Here is a 26,006-nt window from a genome sequence, read left to right as displayed (position 1 = left end):
AATCATATACCATAGGTCATAAGGTGACTTCTTATACATAACTGAACTGTAGCTGAAACCCTCATTGTTTCTAGCTGAACTCACTACATGATGATTTGTTTCCAACACATATTTATACAGGGTGATTTGTTTGTAGCTGATCCCTATAGGGTAACTTGTATTTAGCTGATATCTCTACAGGGTGACTTCTTCTACCTGATCTCTCTACAGGGTGGTTTGTTCGTAGCTGAACTCTCTACAGGGTGAATTGTTTGCAGCTAAACTCTCTACATGATGGTTTCTTCGTAACTGAACTCTCTACAAGGTAACTTCTTCTAGCTGATCTCTCTACAGGGTGACTTGTTTGTAGCTGAACTATTTGCAGGGTGGTTTTTAGTAGCTGAACTCTCTACATACAAAGGGACTTCTTCTAGCTGGTCTCTCTACAGGATGACTTGTTTCTAACTGATCTCTCTGCAGGGTAATTGTTTGTAGCTGAACTTTCTACAGGGTGATTTTTTTACAGCTGAATTCTCTACATGATAGTTTCTTTGTAGCTGAATTCTCTACTAGGTAACTTCTTCTAGCTGATCTCTCTATAGGGCAATTTGTTTTCAGCTGAACTCTCTACAGGATGGTTTCTTTGTAGCTGATCTCTCTACAAGGTGACTTGTTTCTAGCTGAACTCTCTACAGGATGATCTGTTCATAGCTGAATTCTCTACATGGTGGTTTCTTTGTAGCTGAACTCTTTACAAGGTGACTTCGTCTAGCTGATCTCTCTACAGGGTGATTTGTTTGTAGCTGAATTCTCTACAGAGTGACTTGTTGTAGCTGAATGCTCTACAAGGTGTTATAGTTGAATTCTCTTCAGTGTGACTTGTAATGTTATGAATCTCTACAGCAACATATTTGTAGCTGATCTCTCTACAGGATGACTTGTTTCTAGCTGAACTCTCTACAGGATGATCTGTTCATAGCTGAATTCTCTACATGGTGGTTTCTTTGTAGCTGAATTCTCTACAAGGTAACTTCTTCTAGCTGATCTCTCTATAGGGCAATTTGTTTTCAGCTGAACTTCTCTACAGGATAGTTTCTTTGTAGCTGATCTCCCTACAAGGTGACTTCTTCTAGCTAATCTCTCTACAGAGTGAATTGTTTGTAGCTGAACTTTCTACAGGGTGATCTGTTTGTAGCTGATCTCTCTACAGGGTGAGTTGTTTGTAGCCGAACTATCTGCAGGGTGATTTGTTTGCAGCTGAACTCTCTACAAGGTGATCCTTCTAGCTGACCTCTATACAGGGTGATCTGTTCATAGCTGAACTTTCTACAGGGTGATTTGTTTGCAACTGAACTCTCTACCTGATGGTTTCTTTGTAGCTGAACTCTCTACAAGGTAACTTCTTCTAGCTGATCTCTCTATACAGGGTGACTTGTTTCTAGCTGAACTCTCTACAGGGTGATCCTTTCGTAGCTGAACTCACTACAGGGTGATTTGTTTGCAGCTGAACTCTCTACATGATGGTTTGTTTGTAGCTGAACTCTCTACAAGGTAACTTCTTCTAGTTAATTTCTCTACAGGGTGACTTGTTTCTAGCTGATCTCTCTACAGGGTGATTTGTTTGTAGCTGAACTCTGCACAGTATGATTTGTTTGCAGCTGAACTCTCTACATGATGGTTTCTTTGTAGCTGAACTCTCTACAAGGTAACTTCTTCTAGTTGATCTCTCTACAGGATGACTTGTTTCTAGCTGAACTCTCTACAGGATGATCTGTTCATAGCTGAATTCTCTACATGGTGGTTTCTTTGTAACTGAACTCTTTACAAGGTGACTTCTTCTAGCTGATCTCTCTACAGGGTGATTGTTTGTAGCTGAATTCTCTACAGAGTGACTTGTTGTAGCTGAACTCTCTACAAGGTGACTTGTTTATAGTTGAATTCTCTTCAGTCTGACTTATAATGTTCTGAATCTCTACAGCAACATATTTGTAGCTGAACTCTCTACAGGGTGACTTGCTTGTAGCTGAATTGTTTATAAGATTAACTGTTTGTAGCTGAACTCCCTATAGAATAACTAATAACTTATGATGTCATATAATTCTATAATGGAGTAAGTTATAAACGTAGCTGAATGCTTTATTAGGGTGACTGTTCTATTAGAGTATCTCGATCTCGCATATGCTACACGTAGTTGGCTTTGGAATCATAACTCAGTGGTTTGTAATCCGATTCTTCTGTACTACTGCAATGACTTTTTATGATAATTATTCCAGCTACACACCGATTTTCAGCTCACTGCTCTAAACGGTTTGCCTGGTAGGCGTGAAAACTAATAGTTTTTTTTATTCATAAAAATCGATTGCGTAATTGTGACATAGGTTGGGTTTTGTGTCATATCCCGATGGCCTTTTACTGGATTCCTTTCAAACCACAAAAAGACACTCCTACGATAGTTACTCCATCTACATAGCAATTTTCAGCTCATTCCTTCAAGCGGTTTACCCTGTGGGCGTGACAGACCTTCGACCTTATTTTATGCTAATAATCGGTCATAACTCCGTGACTGTTCATCGGATTCCTACCAAACGTGGTACTGCGATTCGCCTTAATGCGCCCTTTAAGTGTGCCAAATTTCAGCCCGATTGGAGCATGCATTCGTGTTTTATGGCGGATTTTGCAAAGTGTGCGAAAAGAAGAAGTAGAAGAAGAAAAAAGCGAAGAAAAAAAACCCAAACTTTGGCCGCTCGTATCTCGGAAATGGCTGGAGCGATTTTCTTTAAATTTGGAATGTGGACTCCCCTATCTAGCCGGCACTTCTATAGCAATTTTGGTTTCAATCGGATAAAGAATCACGGAACTACAAAGGTGTGAAAATCACGTTTACTTTCTTCCTGTAAATATACTCACGGTGTGGCGCACCGGCTTCTTGGGCCGCACGACACACTACCATGTGTCTTGATATTGATGATTGGCAGGGAGTTCTAAAGCCAACAAATTCGATTAAAATGAAAATGACACTATCTGTTGGTAAAGGATATGTTATGGTATGGCTTGACTGAGTTAGATCTTGTAATACTGAGTAAGATACGTAAAAATTGATGTCAAAGCTTGGGGTTGAATTTTTTAGACAGTTGATGAAAAACATTATAACTGATATTTTGAAGGTATGCATTAAGGGAAGTAAATTTAGATTTATTAGCCGTGTTTTGTAATCTGAGGTGAAATCATGTAAAATGTATCTAATCCAAAACAGCCAAGCTGTAAAAAAAAGGAATGCAGCCCTCAAAAAGGCTATCATGAAAAAATATGTGAAATCCAAGGTGGCTGCCAAGAAATGGCTGTGATGGTAGGTTAATGGTAAAAATTTTAATATCGAAAATTCAGGTGAATTTTGTGCCGCTTTAGCTGATCTCTCTACAAGGTAACTTCTTCTAGTTGATCTCTCTACAGGGTGATTTGTTTGCAGCTGAACTCTCTACAGGGTGATTCTTTGTAGTTGAACCCTCTATAAGGTGATTTCTTCTAGCTGATCTCTCTAAAGGGTGACTTGTTTCTAGCTGAATTGTCTATAAGATTAACTGTTTGTAACTAAACTCCCTACAGAATAACTTGCAATGTAATATAATTCTTTAATGGAGTAAGTTATAAATGTACCTGAATGCTCTATTAGGGTGACTGTTGTTTAGTATCTCAATCTCGCATTTGCTACATGTAGTTGGCTTTCGAATCATAACTCAGTGGTTTGTAATCTGATTCTTCTGTATTACTGCAAGAACTTTCTATGATGATTATTCCAGCTACACACCGATTTTCAGCTCATTGCTCTAAGCGGTTTGCCTGGTAGGCGTGAAAACTAATAGATTTTTATTCATAAAAATCGATTGCATAATTGTGACACAGGTTGGGTTTTGTGTCATATCTGCCTTGTCTTTATCTCGATTCTTTTTAAACCACAAAAAGGCACTCCTACCTACGATGGTTACTCCATCTACATAGCAATTTTCAGCTCATTCCTTCAAGGGGTTTACCCTGTGGCCGTGACAGACCTTCGACCTTATTTTACGCGAATAATCTATCATAATTCCGTGAATGATCGGATTTCTACTAAAGTTGGTTCTGAGATCTGCCTTAATGAGCCCTTTAAGTGTGCCAAATTTCAGCCTGATTGGAGCACGCATTTGTGTTTTATGGCAGATTTTGCGAAGTGTGCAAAATGAAGAAGTAGAAGAAAAAAAACAAAGAAATTAACGAAATGTTTGCTCGTATCTCAGAAATGGCTGGAGTGATTTTCTTCAAAGTTGGTATGTGGACTCCCCTAACTAGCTAGCACGTCTGTAGCAAATTTGGTTCCAATCAAATTAGGGATCACAGAGCTACATAGGTGTGAAAATTGCATTTTCTTTCTTCCTGTTAATATACTCACGGTGTGGCGCGCCGGCTTCTTGAGCCGCATGACATGTCTTGAATTGGTTGCCCTACTTTGAAGCTGTTTGATTTTAGAGATGTCCTTCAAAAGGTAAGGTTGCCATACAGGTGCACAATACATACGCTGTGATCTAACTAAGGATATGTATATAGCTTGACTGTAACTGACGGAACAATGGTTTTACTAAAAGTTCTTTGAACAAGTCCCAGGGTTTTATATAACAGTCACCCTGTGGCATGTTCAGCTAAAACCACACTGTAGTACATTAAGTTTCTGTGACTATTAGAACATTCATCTTGGCTCTAATTTCTAAACTTTGATTTTAATAAAATGTTTCTGGATCTGCATTGCTGGTCTGACATTTTAGCACAAGCCTAATTTTATAGTAGAATGCAATAAATGCAATGGGTGAAATATTTACTTAATTAAAAAGATTCCATAAATTTTTGAATGCAATGAAGGAAGGTGATAATGGCACAAACCTTGATAGCATCATGATCCCCAAAGCAAGAGGAGTTCAAAACTCTTTGTTTCAAGTCAGCAATTCCAAGGAGATGGAAGATATGAGCATTAGTCTGCCTCATGTTGGAAAACCAATTTGTTATCTGATATTTTCACCTTTGCCTTGGTTGTAAGAAGGGACTGGAAGACAAAACTTACCCACAATGGATTCGCCTCTTTGTGGAAAATTTGACAGTTTAAGTCGATTTTTGGTAGAATACTGCATTTGTAAGTGGTGACCGTTTTATTAAGCGCCTGTAGTTTATTTTCCATATTGTAAATTTATTTTGTGTAGCTTACGTATATGTGACCGGATCTGTAAGAATCCCTCATGATAGTGTGTTTTTTGAATTCCATTTTATTACATTTTATTTATCTATATAGCCAAAAGAATGGTCAACCAAAGTTTCAGCTCTAGAAGCCAAGAACTTTTGAAGTTACAGTGCAGCAAAGTTGTACAGTGGCAGTACAATCTTCACTATTTCTCATTCCTGTAGTAAAAAGACAAGTTAAAAGTGGCTTTGGGGCTTGCTATAATAAAACTGACATCTACTGTATAACAGGTTAATTTTGAAGGGAAAAGTTTCGAAGAGTAGTTGCTAAAATAAAATTCAAAGCTTTAATTTTCAAATGTGCATAGCATTGCAACCATTTCTTGGTTGCTACTGTTGATTTTACAACTTTTCACCCCAGCTTGACTGTTTTTGTATTGGTACCATACAGTATGGTAGTACTGTATAGGAATCACAAAGGTCTGGTGAATAATACCGTATAATGGGTTATTTTCGAAACAGAAAATTTTGCACAGAAGCAAAATCTGAATTTCGAAGGATTTTAATTTCAAAGAGTGTATATTTCGAAGTCCGGATGGATTTAAAATAAAGGGAAATTCGTATCACAAATTGTGAAGATGCGTGAATGTTTGCCAAAAACTGACTTACTGATGGAATAATCCCTGTGCACTGGAGAGAAGACTGAGGGAGTTTCGAGTGGAGTAATTCACTGGCTCGATCATGCTCGATCGTAGCTAGCATAGATTCTAGAGTAGACGGCATCAATTCCCATTCTGGATCACCTATTTTCTGGTTATTGGCACAGTAATGATACAGTTTACCCATTATCATCAGTAATACTGAGCTAAAACTCTAGGAATACACCAGCGAATCACCGAAAGTTGGATCATTGCTTTCACTTGTGGAAATTTATTTTGAAGAAAAACCGGACATGGGAATTTATTTTTGAAGAGAAGGGCCTCTTCGAAATATCCGAAAATAAAAACCTTTCGAAAATTACCAGCTATACAGTATCACCCTAAAATCAGCATAATATTTCCAGCTTGGCAGCATTAGCTAGGCAGAACTAATACCTGAAAATGCCTTTAGAGTGGTCACAAACCTTTCCAACAAGCTCCTGTGAATATTACTAACTGATGGCTTTAGCCAAGCATAATTCAACTATGGTTAAAGCTACATACAGGCTTGATTTCTTCACTGTCCAATGTTACTTTGATCCATAATGTGCCTCTTCGCCAACTGCAACATGCTACAGTACATAAATCATAGACATACCTTTGTCCTCATTTGTGTCCCATTTCTCTCTCTGCTACAGCATACATGTAGGTATTGATGTGTAAGATGGCTTCAGTGCAACTGACTATCATGAGAATCGCATTTAATTTTCCATAGTGAGTAGATTGATTGCAGAGGTGTTTTTCATACTCTTCCTTGCTGTATAATGGCAAAAGCATACGTACCCACAAATGGCCACTTCACTGGTAATTGATAGTCAGGGAGTCAGTGCCCAAACAATTCTGTGAGGGCACTTAATGAGGATTATTTTACTGTTCATGGATAATCCATTAATGTTTCATGGCATTGTTTTCTGGTAGTGCTACACGGTGCAAACTTCATTCTATCTGATCTCTCTACGGGGTGACTTGTTTATTGTTTCTGATTAATATTTTAACAGAGTGATTTGTTTCAAGCTGATCTTTCTACAGGGTGATTTGTGTCTAGCTGATCTCTCTACAGGGTTACTTGTTTCTAACTGATCCTTCTATATGGTGATTTGTTTCAAGCTGACCTTTCTGCAGGATGATTGAAATGTAGCTGATCTCGCTACAGGGTGACTTGTTTCTAGCTGATCTTTCTACTAGTGATTTTTTCTAGCTGATTTCTCTACAGGGTGACTTCTTACTGGCTGAACTCTCTACAGGGTGACTTGTTTCTACCAGATCTCTCTACATGGTGATTTGAAATGTAGCTTAGCTCTTTACAAGGCTATACTTGTTTCTAGCTGTTCTCTTTACAGGAATGTAGTTGAACCCATTTGCAGGATAACTTGCATTTTAATTGCTTCTAGCAGATCTCTCTACTGAAAGAGTTTGTTTGTAGCTGAACTCTCCCTTATTTCTAGCTGAGTCACTCCACAAAATGTAGTAGCTGGATTCTCTCTAGATGGTTTGTTTTTAGCTGATCTCTCTACGGGTGACTTGTTTCCAGCTGAACTGTCTATAGGGTAACTTATTTCTAGCTAATTTCTCTACAGAATGATTTGTTTCTAGCTGATCTCTACAGGGTGAATTGCTGATTTCTCTACAAGCTACATTTCAAATCATCCTGTAGAGAGATTAGTTCAATACAAATCACCCTGTAGAGAGATCTGGTAGAAACGAGTCACCCTGTAGAGAGTTCAGCAAGTAACAAGTCACCCTGTAGAGAGTTCAGCTGGAAACTGTAGAGAAATCAGCTAGAAAAATTCATCCTATAGGGAGATCAGCTTAACACGAATCACCCTGTAGAGAGATCTGGTAGAAACAAGTCACCCAAGGTTACTTGTTTTGAGTGATCTGTCAACAGGGTGATTTGAAATGTAGGTTACTTTACAAGGTTACTACATTTATGATCTCTTTATAGGGTGACTGCAAATGGATTTGAACTTTTTGCAGGATAACTTGCTTCTAGCTGATCTTTCTATTGAAAGAGTTTGTTTGTAGCTGAACTCTCCACAGAGTTGCTTATTTCTAGCTGAAACACTCTACAGAATGCAGCTGGATTCTGTATAGGGTGACTTGTTTCTCTCTATGGGTGGCTTGTTTCTAGCTAATCTCTCTACAGGTAAATTGATATGTTTCTAGTTGATCTCTACTGAGCTCTTTACGGGGTGACTTGAAATGTAGCTGAACTCTCTACATAGTGGTTTGTTTGCTGCTGAACTGTCTTAGGGCGACTTGTTTGTAGTTGAACTCTCTACAGGGTGACTTGTTAGCTGAACTCTCTACATGGTGACTTGCATTATAGCTGAACGTTCTAATAGAATGACTTATTGCACAGCTGAATGTTCTATTAGGGTGACTGCACTATTAGAGTATCTGAATCACACAATAGTTAACTTTCATAGTGTAGCTAAGTGGATTTTAATGTGATTCCTTGTAAACCACTGAAAGATCACTCTAAATGATTTATCTACCTCTCTACGTGATTTCAGCTGATTTCATTAACTAGTTTGCCTGGTAGGTGTGGCAAGTATAATTTTTATTAACAAAACTTGATGGTGCGAATTTTACATATGGCTGGAGTTTTTTTTATATCTCCATGACTGTTAGTGCAATTTCTTTCAAACTGCAAAAGGTTTGCACTACGATGGTTACTCCATGTACAGACTGATTTTCAAGTCATTTCTTCAAACAGTTTACCCTTTGGCTATGACCAAAAAATTGCTATAGAATTTTTTGAAAATTGCATATAATTCCCTTGTTCTCTATCCAAAGTGTGCAAAATTTGAACTGTAAACATGCTACATTACATTATTATAGCTCTCCAAATTTGAAGAAAATAAACTAAAGCATGCACGAGTTATAGCAATGTTTCTAAGTGGTGCGTAAAGAAGAAGAATAATAAGAAAAATACGAATAAACTAAGACAACTTTGAAGGCACATATTTCAGTGATGGCTTGGCAGATACAGCTAAAATTTGAAAAGAGATGTGCCCCACCCCAAGGGAGTTTCCACAGCAAAAATAATTAATTTCCGTCCAGCAATTATCAAGCTACGGATGCGTGAAAACAGCATTTTCTTGATTCCTGTAAAATTCACACTTGTCTGTCGTGCACCTGCACTGGTTGTACTTGGCTACACAACACAACACACTATTGTGTGTCTTGATTCTATTGGTTAATTATCACTTGACATTTTTCAATATAATACATCAAGGTGCTATTGAGAGTATTATACTGTAGTACATTCACTTGTTGGATTATGCTTTAAATTATGCAATTGGCCAGGGCCTAATCAAGCATAATTGGCCGGGGCCTAATTTTTAGGTGTATCAATGTGCACATTGGCTTACAGTTGTTTTGTTGTTTTTTTCCGATTTTAGAATGTTGCAGATGTAAATGAAAGTACTATCCAACAAGCTCCAAAGGATGATGCTGACAAAAATGAAACAGTTACAACTTCAGATGGAGTACAGCCCAATGATTCACAGTTACAGTTAGATCCACATGGTGAGTAAAATGCTCCACCATTATCAAAAGCAGCCACTAAAAGTGCATCTTTTATTTGAAACAGAAAATGCTGATCAAAAGAAAGAGGAGCATGAATACAAAAATTTAGTAAGAATCATTTTTATGCAGTGAAATTTACTCTTTTCTGTACTATGCGTGTATCATTTTTCTCAGTAAAAAAGAGGTGCAATAGTTTCTACATTGTAAATACAGAAAATCTTTGTCAATGTTCTGCACTAGATCAAATAAACTAGTTAATCATTAGTTTTTGACCCTCCAATATTCAGAATATTGTTTATATATTTGGAGCTCCAGTCTTACTATAGATTTTGACACACTGGAGAAAGTCCAAAAACAGGCCACAAAGATGATCAAGGGCTTTGGAAAGTTATCATATGAACGCAGGTTAAACTCTTTAGGTATGTACACTTTCTTTCGTTGATGCCAATGTGGTGACCTCATTGAGACCTTTAAGATTTTGAACAGGTATTATGACATAGACATTGCAAAGTTCTTTACTATAACTGATGCTACCAATACCCGGGGTCATCACATGAAACTCTTCAAAGTATTCACTTGGCATTATGATAAAAATTACAGAATACATACTAATACAGGTATGTCATCCTACAACTGAGATATGTGATGGGAAGTAGTTTTGCCCACATGTCCTATTATTGCAGGGCCGGTCACCCTATACAGTACTCTTGACTTTTATAATTTGTCAATTGTCAATCTTGTTTTCATAAGCAAATTCTCTGCATGGACCCTCATGGCTGCTTTTAACTTTGTTCACTTGCAAAAGGGACATGCCTCCTTCAAGAAAAAAATGCCATTTTTGGCAGCTTAAAAGGCTCATTACATTGTTTTAAGTTTTTATACTCTTGTTACAGCACTCTAGGCTAGCCCCTACCAAACTGTTTCACATGATGTCAGTGACTAGCCGCACCCACTTCAGGTAAATGCGATGAAAACAGAAAGCTAATATTCAATGCAGTATTTAAACAGCCGTAATCATTGAATGAAGATTTTATTTTCTGTAGTTCAAAGCTTGTTTGCTAACTTGCATGTGCAAATTTTCTATGTACTGCAGACTGGACTGTAGAGTTAAGGACTAGATCTAGCTACTGTAGCTACCGTTTCACAGACTTAAGTTTGCATGATTATGCTAATCTGGAGAAGTGAATCAAGGCTTACACATATATTATTTTGTTACGTATATCTTCACTGCATTTTATTACCAATTATCAGTTGAGTACTATATAGAAATACATTAGTTTCCATCAGTTTTGTACCTATTAGTAAGATAATGTAGAAAAACATGTTAACATGCTAACACAACTGTGCTAACATGCTGCACTGAAGTCTCAATATAAGGCATAGAATAATTGTGTTGTGTAGTCCAGGATGAAAGTTAGAAATATTTGGCAGTAGTGTGATAAAACCTTACTGAGTAAACTGATTAACTGGCCAGTTGTTTTATAAATATGCTATACACTACATAGTTCTGACCTTAAACCAATGTTTCTCAACTCATAGGATGGCAAGAGTGACAAATGGCTTCCATCTGAGTGCTGTATGATGCATATGTGACCAACAATAAATTCCCACAATTGATTTTGGCCTGAGTTTTATATAAAGAAATTGGTGGTACTGCTCCCACATCAAGGCCATTGTACATTTACAATATACCGTATATAGCCAGCCGTGGTTGAACTTAAATGTACAAGATATGTGTATACCCTGAAATTTGCCTTTGAAGTTGTTGTAATGAATGATTACATAATTGTATTATTTATTGTGTAATTAATTAATAAATATAGTTATAACGTTGTATATCAGATCCAGGAATTTCTAGAACAATCTTTTTCTGTACCTATAAATTGTGCTTGTACAGAATTTATTCTTACTTTAATAAATCAGTTCTGACAGTGAAGTTGTTGCTGTGGCGCTCCTCCGGTGATGTATTTTGACAGAAGTTAGGTGGTTTCATGGTACATATCAATTTATTTACTCTTTTGGCTGTCTATATAGTGCTGTATTTCCCACACTGCTTAACTTATGAAGCTGAAACTTATGCAGTCGTACGTAGCTATACTCAAAACTTCACCTGAATACAAGGAAACGTTTTGAAAGTTTTACCCATGGGAACCGTGTTGTCCATTACTCTTGTCATGAATAGTCTGGTACATTGTGTGACATCTACATTGAGCAGAGACTGATGAAGGCTGCCAAGTCAGAAGGTGGGTTGAGCAGAGGGAGGATGAGGAATAGTGATTCTGGCCACAAGTGCTGGATATAAACTCTCAACCACTTTTCCTATATCAACCACTGGGGTCCACTGCATGGAAGAGGGCGTCAAGAAACATGGTTCACTCCACAAACACCTATACCTAGCGAAAACACACAGATGAAGCGAGACACTGAAGTCATTGGACTTGTCCTCAGACGGCTAGAGGAAAACAACCACTTTGACCTTGATCGTGACAAACAGTAATGATAATAATAAATGGTTGCTTGTGTCCTTCTCAACAGAATTTACAAGCACTGCAGATGATGTGATCAATACGGAGAGAGCAGCTGAAGTAGGGAGGGTGATGCAGATAAACCTTGACGGAAAGTCAATTACATCTACCATGCAGGTAATGTTCAAGGTACAGGCCCTCTCATCACTCAGAAAGATACCCAAGGTCAATGAAAAGAAGCTTCACATGAACTCACTCTAGTTGTTCAACTGACTAATAATTATTTCTCAAAGGGATAACAGTCAAGACAAGCTTACAGTATGAGCTGACTCTCTTCCCATTGTCCTTGTTTGGCAACTAAGACCAGAAAATGAACAAAGCAAACAATGCCGGCTTTTCCAACACTATCCCAAAGGGGTTGACAGATCCGCTTAACCTCACTGCTCAAGTCTGATTGTTTTATAGTGGATGGTTTCTCTACGTGGTGAAGTAAGAACAAGGTCAGACTTGGCAGGAGATTGCTGCAGCTATGTTCATTATCTTGGCGGACACTCTCAAAAGATAACTGTTGTCGTTGATGGCTATAGCAGCTCACCTAAAGATCATGACCACATCCAACGTACCAAGAACTCCTGCTGTAATCTCGGATTGTACCAGATATGATACCTTTGACACTAAGGACAAAGCTCATGGACAACACTCACAACAAAAGTGAGATCATCCATCTCCTCTCTTTAACATTCCAGAAATATCAGATCACCATGGTGCAGTATGACAAAGATGCTGACACTTCAATTGTGAGAGTAACGTTGACTGATGCTACAGATGACTCTACTGAGGTCATGGTACAGGTGTGGGCAGAAGATGCCGGTTTACTGATAATTCTTGTGCACCATTGCTCAAATGCCAATCATCCACTTTTTTAACCGTATCAAAGGGCTGTCACGATGTGAAGATGATCAGAGAAGCACTCTGTGAAATACAGAGGCACTACATGCTCTTTTGTGATACTTTCACTGGTTGTGATACTGTTTCTTCAATTGCAGGCCATCAGAAAAGTGCCCTATTTAACAAGTTTTGGGCAGGGGATATTGATGAGCACATGGAAGTCTTCCTTAACATACATATTACTAAAACACAGTGATTAGGGGTGATATTGCCATTATTTACAATGCACCAGGTATACAACATGTTCACCCACAAGGCAGCAGCTGGACTGATCAAGCCAGAGGATATACCTACAACAAAGGGGGCAGCTGCACAGTTTTCCCTTTGTGCCTATTCCCAAACTCAGGACTGGATGCTGTTGCGAAGTATGTCTTTGAACCCAAAATGGATTTTAGGGGTTCATGGTTATGAGTCAGTTCCTGCACTAGACCCCATGGCTCCTGAGGAGCTGTTCCAGCTCTTGAGCTGTAATTGTCATGGAGATTGCAGCACCCAATGGTGCAGTTGCAAGATGAACAGCGTCCAGTGTAGCATGCGGAATTTGCAAAGGAATTACCTGCAAGAATTGCATCAGTGATGGAATAGAGTCTAGAGAAGACTCTATTCCATCACTACAGGAGTTGGAACACAGTCTTGAGTCACAGGTTACCCTACAGGAGTTGAATTTAAACCTTTTCATATATGTTAGTAGAGACCTTCACAAACACATTGGTGAAAAAATTTCTTGGTAAGAAATTTATTTCCAGATTTTTAGCAATATTCCTTGACTAAATCACCTCTGTGGTCCTTATTTGAAATCGTGTGGAAATGCTTACTCTAGCACTAATTCTCACCTTAGACCAATGTTATCGAATCATAGGATAGCGAAGATAACAAAATACTTTCTGTCTGAGTGATTTTCATGGGATGTGCATCCTAAATCACTTGAATATTGATCGATCCCCACAGTTGATTTTAGTTTGTAGCCCGGGCTATATCTGATAGTGTTGTGAACCGGTATGGAAAAACCGGTTATTAACCGGTATTGTCTAGGTCAAGCCAATTATTGGCTAAGAAGCCTTTTAACTGGTTTTGCCTACCCACTTGGTAAACCATAAATTACCCCTGCTGACAAGTGTTAACATCACAACATAACCTCAAAGCATGTGTAAATATGTGCTTGTAATAGCTGTTATTGTAAGGCAGGATGTTGATGGTCACTTTGGTACCACCCTAAGGCTTCCAAAAGGCATGTTTAGTGCCATAATGTCTGCTAATTTACAATCAGACAATAACTGGTCAATATCCAATTATTCACCTTCCAATAACCAGTTTTAGTAAACTCTGCAGGTTCACAGCACTAATATCTGAACTGGCAAGTTGCCAACTGGGCTATATTAATAATGTAGAGCCTGGGCATTTACTTTGATCTGAGGTGTGAAAGTGGTGTTGCATGTGTACAATGCAGTATGATGCAAGATCACACTTCTGCATGGAGACACACATGTATATGCATGAGCACTCAAAGAATACTTATATATTCCATTGAATGGTCACATGTATTGCAGGTGACCCTGAAATGTTTCATAGCCAAGCACCAAATATGCTAAGAGAAAAAATTAAGAAGAGTACAATTAATGCTTAAAGAAATAAATGCTTAGGCCATAATTTGGGACAATGTGTTAGTATTGTGACTGTTCTATTAGAGTGGTTGTGTGCTCTACTATATAGAATATCTTGATCTTCTATTGCAAACAAAAACAAAATGGGAGGAGAAGGTGGAAGCAGGCCCATCAATGTACATATACATACTGTATACACACACTCTAATCCTGCTATACACTGAGAATGACGAGAAGTAATCTCATACTTGTATTCTCACAATTTCTCAGGTACAGTTCTGGGCTGTTGTACCTGGCAAAATACACATGTCATGTATTTCATTCAATATTACAGGTGTTGTTGACGTATTCACTGAGATTTTGATTTATAGATTAAGGAGTTCATTTGTCAAAGGGAGTAAAGGGGAGTAAAAAAGCCCCCCCCCCCCAAAAAAAAAAAAATGAACTATTACAAAACCCCCATTGTAGTTAAAACTGTTGATAGAGCAACATACGTATAATTATGAACTTTTATTTAACTATCACAAGAGAGGAGGGTACATGCCCCACCTCTGGATATCTCTCCACTTTTTGGTTGTATATGCAATCTGCAGTGTTGATTAGCTAAAAAATATACAAAAATTGAATGGAAAACAAGAATGTAGATGAAGAGTATAATTACGTGGGTGATTAGATTTATATGAATTTGCTACTGGTAAAAATTACCATAACTTTGAAATGGAATATGCTATGAACTTGAAACAAGTATCAACTTGTTTCTTGGATAAAGATCTTCAATTTGGCACCTAGTTTGAACAAATTGAGTGTTGTATGGATGATATATAGACAGAGGTCACTATTTCTGAGCATAAAATGAACTGGAGAGGACACCAAAGGTCAAATCTGCGATGGCTCCACATCTCAAAATATGCTTCATGGTAGGTAGGTACTATGTGCAAAGTTTCATACTTTCTGCACAAAGTGCACAATTTGCTCATTTTTGCTAGCTAAGCCGCTCTACTATTCTAAGTGCTCTATAGCTTTTGTCAAACGCCCTTAAGTGAACAGAAACAGGGACAATCAGTCCCTTGTGCCTGATTGCAGGAAATATTACATCACTGCACACTTTTTGGTGGTCAATAATAAGCATTGTAGACAATTCTTCAAAGTGATTTTGGCATTACTAACAAAGAGAAACGGTAAGGTGACAGATTATATACTGTAGGTTAGAATGGTGTATTGCTACTTTTGTACACCTAGAATCAGTGGCTTTGTATGTATGCATAAGCGCATGCGCACTTCCTTAAATGCATGAAAAAGCAGACTTGGAGATAATGACTTCAATTGTCAATAGGTTAACAGTGTTTATTGTGCAATTATTGACAGTACTAGACTGATAAGTTAAGTTGTGAAACTTTACGTGTGGTTTTGCCCAGGCCAATATGTGACCCGCTGAGCGAAAACCTGACTTGTTTGAACAATTCTGTTTTTAAGATAAATGCCATTGAAATACATTGGGTAAAAGCGTGTGCTACATAAATAATAATTTTATGCATGTTTTAATGCTTCAGTTAGGAAGACTCGAATTGAATATCTAATCTACCAATGGATTCACTTCTTTATGGACAGTAAGGATATTTTTGTTTTGTTTCTGTACCATGAAGCAAACGTAGTTAAGTATGTTTGTTTATGTTGCAGTAAAACATAACTTAATCATCGCCGTTTCTATGATTGAACATCCTTCTTGCTTATAATAGCATGAGTGAAACTACCTTGATGAATGCCCCAGTTCATGGTGAATAGAACGACATAAGTCCCAACTCTATAGCCTGTTGCACTCAAGACTTACAATCGATTAAACAGGCACCTGTATTTTTCCCCCTTATAGGTGCTGTACAAATTGATTGTTTTGCTCTTCTTGTTGCCTATCGCTATACTGTAGATTCCGGTTATTAAGCACATGCACTTATAAATTTTGGAGAGAAAAAATATTGAGGTTCACCATGCTTGTTAAGCGCATGTGCTTATAAAATGACTATGAGAAGTTTCAGCTGGGAGAGTGTTATTTGTGGCCACCACATTTATAAACAAATTAGGACGCGAGTGATAGGTGGAATACTTACCAGTGATCAAGAACATGGCAATTCCGAGGATTCTTTTGCTATTAGTGTTATTAATGATGGAAACATTGTTGGACACGTGCCTCACGAAGTATTGTGTATAGTGTGGTACTTCATCGAGCATGATGGGAGTGTTAATTGTTGAGTTACTGGACGGAGGAAGCATAGTAAAGGGCTAGAAATTAGAAATTCCTTATGTTTGTCATTTTCATGCTAGTAAAAGCCGTACGATACAAAAACTATGGAAACTGCTGAGTCAAGTCTCACTCTGAATTCTATTCCCAGACTATCTACTAGCTGTAACAAGAAACTTCACCGGTATATTTAGCTGTAAATATGTAAGACTGTCATTAAGTATGTAGACTACTATTATATCTTGTATATGCATAGAAATTGTTCATGCATACATCCAATTGTAGCTATTTGATTGTGCTGGCAATGTAACATTGCAACATGAAATTACACTGTGTACAAGATTTTTAAGAGTTGTCCATATATCTTTTTAACTGGTAACAGACATCGTGGGATCTTGAATTATATCTTCAGCTTCTGGTAATTCAAAAGATCCTGGCATCTTGGAGAAAGTCTCTCTCATGGTGGTAAAATCTTCTGGCATGACATTTCTGTTTATTGTGCTGCCATTGCCAGATTCATCAGAACAAAGATCAATGATGTCAATATCTTCACTATTGCTAACTTCACTGTCACCTTCAATCTCACTTTCATCACTAGTACTTGTCTCACTTTCTGTTGCAGGAGTATGATCACTCTCTTCCTGATTACAACTTTCAAATGGATCTTCATCACTGCTTTCTACTTCATAGTCTTCTATATTATTTATGTTCATTTCCTCATCTTCAGAGCCGTCAATAGCCACAGAAATCCCACACTTTTTGAAAGCCCTAATCACCATTTCTTTGTTAACACATGTCTTCTGCCAAGCTTCTCCAATCTATTTAGTAAGAAGTACTCTCTACAATCTCTTGCAGAAACGTTCCCTGGTACATAGTCATTAAGGTGTTCTTGCTTGTGGCTGGTTGCAAGATCATCAACCATACATTTAAACAGTGCATTAAAAACAACATCAAATGGTTGCACTAAGCTTGTGCACCCTGGTGGGATCAGTGCAGTAGTGGTCAGTGCAGTAGTGGTATTGCAGTCTCTGGTCAACAAACCTTCAATAGATGGTGTTTTTTGTGCCCTATGCTGATCAAAACAAAGAAGAACAGGACCCTCCACGTGTGATTTCCAGTGCTGTCTAACCCAATAAATCATGGTTGGTTCATCACGCCATGCATTCTCATGGAAACGTACACCAACTCGTCACATATCTTAATTTCTCAATAAAGGTTATTCGTTTTCCTGTGCCTCTAAAAATAACCAGAGGTTTGACATGGGGACTCCATCAGCAAACAGAGTGAGCTGAATAGTACACTGTCTTTTGTCTAGACCCGAACTTCCTCCTTGAACCCATACTTGGACCCCTTGCTTTCATAGGTTGGGCCATTCATGAATGTGGTTGGTAGTGGAATTTGATCTACATTTGCTATGCAACTTAGCCTAAATCTTCCCAGTGGGCCTAGCTAGATCCCAGTAGCTGCTTTCGCCCTGATATGTCGATGAAAGCTACGTATCAACTCCCTCTTACTTGATGGAACTACCTGAGCTTTATGTGTAGGATGGCATGAACTGATTTTGTAGCATTTTTTAAATCCATCAAACCACATGTTTGAAAATTTAAATTTGCTGCCTGGTGAAATTGATTTGAGCAGCTGCTGTCCTCTTGTCCTGAACCACCATCCCTTTACTCTCAGCCCACGTTGGAATAGCCTTCGATATTCTTTGTATAGCACTTCTTCCATCTCCGGGTATTCTGCAATCCTCCCAAAAGACACACGTTTCCTTCCCTTCTTACTATCATGTATGGCCTTCAGGCATTTGATCCATTGCAGGACCGTTTTCGTGTTGAGGTCAAATTTCTGACACATGCGATATTAATTTTTTTTCGTTGGTAGTACACCACCTCAGAACGTGGAGCTTTTGTTCTCTGGTACAACTTCTCCTGGATCGTACTAAGGGCTTTTGTCTTTCAATTGCTTCCATGCTGCACCTGCTGCCTACCACCACATTACAATTACAAAAATATGTGCACTTATTAAACAGATGTCTAGAACAAGTATGTTATATGCGCTTAAGGTTACGGAATAGTTTAAAATGTGTGGGCGGAACAAATTACAAAACCTGCTTAAAACCAAGCTGGGATAAATAATTTCAACAACTGTGTTGTGTTAGCAATACAACTAATTGTGCTTGTTTGTTTTTACTACAGAACAATGACTGTTCTTGGGTGTGTGGTCTACAATAGAGCAATGTTTTATAAAAACGCACTGCCAAAAACCAGACTAACAGATTACTGAATCCTTATAATTTCAACACAAGTGACTAAACAACTAAAATATCTAGGTCCTGTGGAAGCGATTTTTAAAGTTACTGGTTGTATAGACACTTTATTGAACTTTTAGTAGTTTTTTCGAGTGAAACAAGCTCTTTGAAGGCTTGTATCTGAGTCACTGGGAAGAAACACGCCAAAAACGCTTCCACAGGACCTAATAAATTTAATATACAGTATCACTATGCCCCAGAAATACCAATAGAGCCTACAGCTTTTGCTGTATTTGGCGGTGGAAAAACATGGTAGTGACAGCTGGAGCTGAGCGATGTACTTACTTGGCTTACTTGTGTTACTACAACAAATTGTAGTGTTCCACCTGCTTCAAACTACACTGTAGCTACATAAAAACATTAAATATGAAGAGCTTCACCTTCATTTAAAACTTTTCACGCTGCTAGACTGATTTTATGGGCTTCTCAAAAAGAATCAATAGGCATTCAAAATTTTGAATGACTGCCCGTGACTATACCGTAACCTTAATAGACAATATGTGGTTATTAATCGCGTGCGCATGCGCCTAATAACCGGAGTCTACGGTAGCTCCAAAAGCACTTACCAGATAAAGCAAAAACTTTAACAGCCCATTAGCTTTTCCGTCTAGACAACAAAAAAGTCCTAAAACAAAGTTCGAGGAAAATGCAAGCAATTTGCTGGGTTTTTGCTCAGTGGGTCACATACATGTAATTGCACTTTAAAATTATACAAGTACACAGAAAAAATTAGAATTTTCAACTAGAATAGGGACCATAGCACATCAATAAAGAGTACTGAAACAAGCTGGAGTAGTGCACGATATTAAATCACAGTAAAACAATAAGAAGTATTATATCCGTACTGTGCATTTCCATTGTGGTATCTTGAGCACAGTAGGGATATAACACTTCTTATTGTTTTATTTTGGTTTAATATCGTGCACTACTCCAGCTTGTTTCAGTACTTTTTATCAATGTGCTATGGTCCCTACTCTAGTTAAAAATTCCAAATTTTTCTGTGTACTTGTTTGTTAACTGTTTTGTAAAATATTAGTATGACTGGTGAACCCACACATACTGCATCTGAAATGGTGCCGCTCACCCCAGCTATATCAATTATCGTCTGAAAAGTGAAGTATCCATTACACTTCATTGTCAGCTACATGTACGTATGTTCAACCCGTTACACAGCATTTTGGATCTAGCACTGTTCGAAAAGCACCTCTACAATCCATGCATACTGAAAGAAATGGTGCCACACGCCCCAGTTATATCTGAAAAGTGAAGTATCCATTGCGCTTTGTTGTTGGCTGTGTTCAACCGTTACACAACAGTATGAATCGAGAACTGTTTGAAAAGCACCTCTGCAATCGAAACAGCCACTATGAAAAATACGGATGATTTCTGTTACGAAGAGAAGCCATCACATGCTACCACCAAATTGACACTTTTCGCTGTCAGCAAAGATTAATAGGACACAAAAGAGGACACTGGTAAGTCTTGATCTTGAATTTTTTGTTTGGGGGTGTGGGGGGGGGGGGGGGGGGGGGTGGGAATGGCACATGCCCACTGTGCCTCCCTCTGGATTTGTCACTGATTTGGTAATGTATCATGATAATTGTGGTGATATATGCATGGCACAATACAAAGCGGCATACATGTTTTTGCATTGTAGGAATTGGATAAACCATATATCACCAGTGCACAAAAAAATTTGGAATTTTCAACTAACGTAGATACCATAGCACATCAATAAAAGTATTGAAACTAGCTGGAGTAGTGCATGATATTAAATCACAGTAAAACTTAATTATACTGTGGTTTAATATTGTGCACTACTCCAGCTTGTTTCACTACTTTTTATCGATGTGCTATGGTTCCTACTCTAGTTGAAAAAATTTTAATGTACTTTTTTGTTAATTTATTTTGCAATTATTATGACTGGTGAACCACGTCTGGAAATGGCGCCACACGCCCCGTATATCAATTATAGTAGTGAAGTATTCATTACACTTCATTGTCAGCTATACCACACATGGTGCATTAATAAATTTATCAATAATTAATTATGTTCTAGTAAGCAAATATTTATTCCACTATTTAATTAATTATATATTATTATCAATAGAGTTTGCATACAGATTCTGAATTACTATGGGTACAATATCAAATTCACTACAGGATCACTCAACTACAGCATCACAGGACAAACAGTCAATACCACCAGATATGACTAAGCCGTTTATACACGAGGACGCTGGTAGTATGGTAGCTTTTGCACAGTGTATGATAATTGATACACATGATAGTCAATATAAAGATATAATAAAAGCAGTTCCTATGGAGAAAGCAGCTGATAGTTCAACAGGAGACACTACTACTATTACATCAGATGTCAGAAAAGATATTGAGATCATTCAAGGATATATTGAACGAGATCCTCTTAAAAAGCTCTACACTATACATGATGATTCTAAATCTCAACAATCAAAACAATATTATTTAAAGAGTATTGAAAATTTATTCCAACAATGTATGGCTATAGGTGGAGGTATGTAAGTATCATACGTGTAAAGTACACAAAAATTTAGGAATTTTCAGTAGGGATCATAGCACATTGATAAAAAGTACTGAAAAAGTAGTAAAACAATTAGAAGTGTTATATCCCTACTGTGCATTTCCATTATGGTATCTTGGGCAAAGTAGGGATATAATAATTCTTAATGCTTTACTGTGATTTAATATTGTGCACTACTCCAGTTTGTTTCAGTACTTTTTATCGATATGCTATGGTCCCTACTCTGGTCGAAAATACCTAATTTTTTGTGTGCTTGTTTAATAGAATTATTATGACTGGTGAACCCATGCATACTGCATCAAAAAAAATTTGCATCGCACACCCCAGTTACATCAATTATTGTCTGAGAAGTTAAGTATCCGTGATGCTTCATTGTTAGCTGTGTTCATCCCATTACACAGCAGTATGAATCAAGAACTGTTCGAAAAGCACCTCCACAATCAAAGTAGCCACAATGAAAAATACAGACGATTTCCATTACGAAGGGAAGCCATCACGTGCTACCACCAAATCGACACTTTTCGCCGTCAGCAAAGATGAATGGGACACAAAGGAGGATACTGGTAAATCCATGAAGAATATATTGTACGTACTGCGGTATGCCAAAAGGCACCCCTTGGGCAGAAGTGACATCGAACAGTGAAAAAATCAAGCCCGTGCCTTAGCCATTTTCGTGTTATGATTGTTTGGAGGCATCAGTCACTCAGTCAGTTACTCAGTCTGTCAGTAGAAAATTCTGTTTAATCGTTATTAAAAAATTATAGCAACTTGTTGAAAGTGTTCGGGTGGATCTGAATACTTGTCTGGGGTTAGTTTTACCTAACCAATACTACCTCATCGTTGTCGGAAAAGTTAGGCTGGTTTTTGGGTGGTGTTTTTCATGGGCCACTTTCACAACTTTATGGTCCCTACGTAATATTTAGAGACCCGTAATAGGTATCTTTGAGGATTAAAAACCCTAGGTGATGTCAATAATTACCGAGGTGCATTTGAGGTAATTATTGACGTCACCGATAGTTTTTAAATTCTTGAAGACGCCTATTACGAGTGTCTAAGTGTTGTAGACAATGGCATAGAAGTTGTGAGTTAGATAGAAAGTCGCCATTGTAAACACCAAGGTATTTCTGTGCTGTCTGCCTAGTAGTTAATAACAAAGAATAAGGAATTTCAGTGAGCAAAAGATGTGAGGTCGCACAAGCCATGGAGCATGAATAAAGGTTTATGAAATTGATAAAAGTGTATCTGAGGCAATATAGTTACGTGTAAATGGCAACGAATGGGAATAGCCAGTGCCAGCATGGCTGTCTAGGTCTTACAGAGTACGCTTTAACATGACGAAGGCCACAAGCTGAATTAATGGCTTTTTTGATTAGCCAGCTACCATGATGATCTAATCTAGCTACAGATAACAGCATACCTGAGTGTAATTTCTTTCTTACAATCCACTTGCAATCACATCACATTTCCCTTGGTGTTACTGATGCGCCAAATACTAATTGTCCACAAGAGGCTAATTGCATTATTGTGGGCTACATTGTGGCTGTAAACAACTGTCTTATTGAGTCAGGTGTCTACCAGTAAGACACCTGATACCAGCTTTCTTCGTAAATAAGCGACCTCCACACATCAAAGGAAATCCATTGTCTAATATACAGTACTATTGTACTGTATGATATCTGAACTTGAACAAAATACATGTGATGGAATGTATCACATACATATCAGATAAAGAGTATACTGTGTGTATCTTTATAATTTTACGTCCATAAAATGCTATTCAATGATAAATATCCCACCACTAATGTGTCTATTAAATAGCTAGAAACTGACTGTTCACTAATACTTGTAGTCTACTAGTTGATAATGGGCTATACTGTGCCACCAGTTAGAATTCAACTCACGACTAGACTGTGACTCTTGTATGCAAGTCAAGTGTCGTACTAGTTGAACAGTTTTTCCTGTAGTTTCAACAGAATTCAGCTCACAATTTCTCTGCACCAAGCCTTAAAGTGCATTAAAAGTATTAAAATTAATAATTGGTATCAATGCACTTGCTGAATTATTTGCATTCACCACGTTCACACTTGTCGTTGTAATGCAAATTGCATTTTATCAAGTTAGCTACTAGTTTTGAGACTTAGTAATGCACATAGCAAGAATACATTCACTTGTGTGATTGGTGAAGGTGCATGTCAAGTATTATGCAAAGTCTACAAGATGATTTTCATGTTTTCAAGTAGCTGAACTCTTGAAAGGGCGAGTTGCAATATAACTGAACTCTCTGCCATGAGGTTACTTGTCATGTGGCTGAACTTTCTACAGGGTAACTTTTAACGTAGCTGAACTATTTTAAACTTAACTGAATTCTAGATTTCTACCGGGTGACTTGTAAAAGTAGCTGAACTCTTTACAGGGTGACTTGTTTGTATGTGAACTCTATACAGGGTGACTTATATCTCTACAAGGTGACTTGTAATATAACTGAACGCTCTAATAGAGGCTAGTATTTTAAAAAATTGTTAGTTTAAAAATGAAGTAGGTATCTATGCAATAAAAAGTAGTGAAACAAGAGATGAATGATACATGCTATTACAGCATAGTTCGATGGGAAAGTCCCTACTTTGGCACATTAGCTATAACGATTATTTTGTTCAGTGCCAAAATAGTGACTTTCCCATAGAGCTATGCTGTAATAGCATGCATCATTCATCTCTTGTTTCACTACTTTTTATTGCATCTATAGATCTCTACTTCATTTTATAATACTAGTTTTTTGTTGTAGCACGGCTAGCTACAATGTTACTTGTGACTGTTCTATTAGAATATCTTACATGACTGTTGTATTAGAGTATATCTCGAGTCAGCCAAGGGGTGTGCAGATAGCTAGACCAGTATGGGCTAGCATCTTGTTTACTGATAAGTAGATTGTAAAGAGGTGCATGTAGTCTCCATACTCTATCACTATTAGTCCACCTATATAGATCATTATTTGATGGGCGTGGTTGAGAACCTATTGCGAATGGGATCCCAATCGCGGAGTTGCAGGCAGATATCTAGCTAGTATATCTCTTCTATAGTAGTGCCGGGACTGAAACACTTCTGAAATGCAGTTCTGAAATAATTCTGTGGTGTCTAAATATGCTGCTAAAGAAAGTGTTGATACGGAAAATTAACTCCTCGATATGGATTCATTGGATGAAAAAGAAGACAAGCAGCCTGATTGCAGATAAAAGAAAAGAAAAGACACAGAGGGCCTACGCTCGTTGAAACCCTCAAAGGCACTTCCCACTGGTGAGTTTGTTATTGTGGTGTAAAATGGTGGCTGTGCACTGCTTTGTTTTTCCTCTAGCCTTGCGACTGTGGTTAGGCAGGCAGGCAGGCAGGCAGGCAGGCAGGCAGGCAGGCAGGCAGGCAGGCAGGCAGGCAGGCAGGCAGGCAGGCAGGCAGGCAGGCAGGCAGGCAGGCAGGCAGGCAGGCAGGCAGGCAGGCAGGCAGGCAGGCAGGCAGGCAGGCAGGCAGGCAGGCAGGCAGGCAGGCAGGCAGGCAGGCAGGCAGGCAGGCAGGCAGTGAGGCAGACAAAAATTCGAGTTATGGCGATTTTCTTTAAAATTCTATACCCGGTAGTATTATTCTGTAAAGGTGATTTTTGTGACATAAAATGTCTCTAGGATGATGGTGGAATTTTTGGCAGCACGCGAAATTTTGGGATCCCTACTTAAACAGTACTACTACACTGTTTGATATTAAAAATTTCTCAGCTGACTGCTCTATTAGGGTGACTGCACTATTAGAGTATCTCAATTTTGCACTTGCTTGGTTTTCGTATCATAACTCAATGACTTTTAAGGTCAACTGAAATGGAAATTTTTATTTGATAAATATGCTTGTTTATCATGCAATGCACAGAACAACATTTTTTTTATAATTCATTTATTCGTAATATTCAAGTTTTGACTCCTTGAAATTGTGGGCAAGGTTTTTTGTGGTTACCATTGCGGAAGCAATGTCACAATACATCATCTTGAGTGGAAGCGTACATGATGACAAAGACAGTAGTACAACTACAAGAATAGCTGATCGTCACAATCACATACAATTATCAATCAAGTCTTAGCTCTGCCTCAACATTGTATTGCTGCTGATTGTCATATAACTAGCAGGATGGGATATTATATAGTTATACAACAGGCACGAGTGTTCTGCCTGATATAAATGCACAAGCCTGAGGGCCATCAGGCCCATCTATACAGGCAGAGAACGAGTGCACGTTGTATAACTGTTATGTACCACTCACCTAATAGGTGGGGAGAGTCTCACAAGACTGTAACACTTATAAAGGCCAGGTTTCTAACATTTATTGTGGGTAACCAAGTCGAACATTGCAATGACGTTCCCTCTATAGTACTGCAGCCACCTAAGATATTGAAAGCTAGTACGCTATGGGTTATATCACTAACCTGCATTCGCTGTTCGACTCTCAT

General features: G+C 38.1%; 1 protein-coding gene across 1 annotated transcript in view; it reads left to right on the top strand.

The window, feature by feature from the left end:
- Positions 1-26,006, top strand: part of LOC136254830 (uncharacterized) — a 93,650-nt gene that overhangs the window by 25,464 nt on the left and 42,180 nt on the right. Inside the window, exons 5-7 of the mRNA XM_066047588.1 lie at positions 9,284-9,410; positions 9,475-9,518; positions 21,129-21,498. Coding sequence (XP_065903660.1) covers positions 9,284-9,410; positions 9,475-9,518; positions 21,129-21,498 — 541 coding nt within the window. The remainder of the gene's footprint in view (positions 1-9,283; positions 9,411-9,474; positions 9,519-21,128; positions 21,499-26,006) is intronic.

Source organism: Dysidea avara, chromosome 4 (genome assembly GCF_963678975.1).
Source record: "Dysidea avara chromosome 4, odDysAvar1.4, whole genome shotgun sequence".
Lineage (NCBI taxonomy): Eukaryota > Metazoa > Porifera > Demospongiae > Dictyoceratida > Dysideidae > Dysidea > Dysidea avara.
This window is presented reverse-complemented; position numbering and strand designations above follow the sequence as displayed.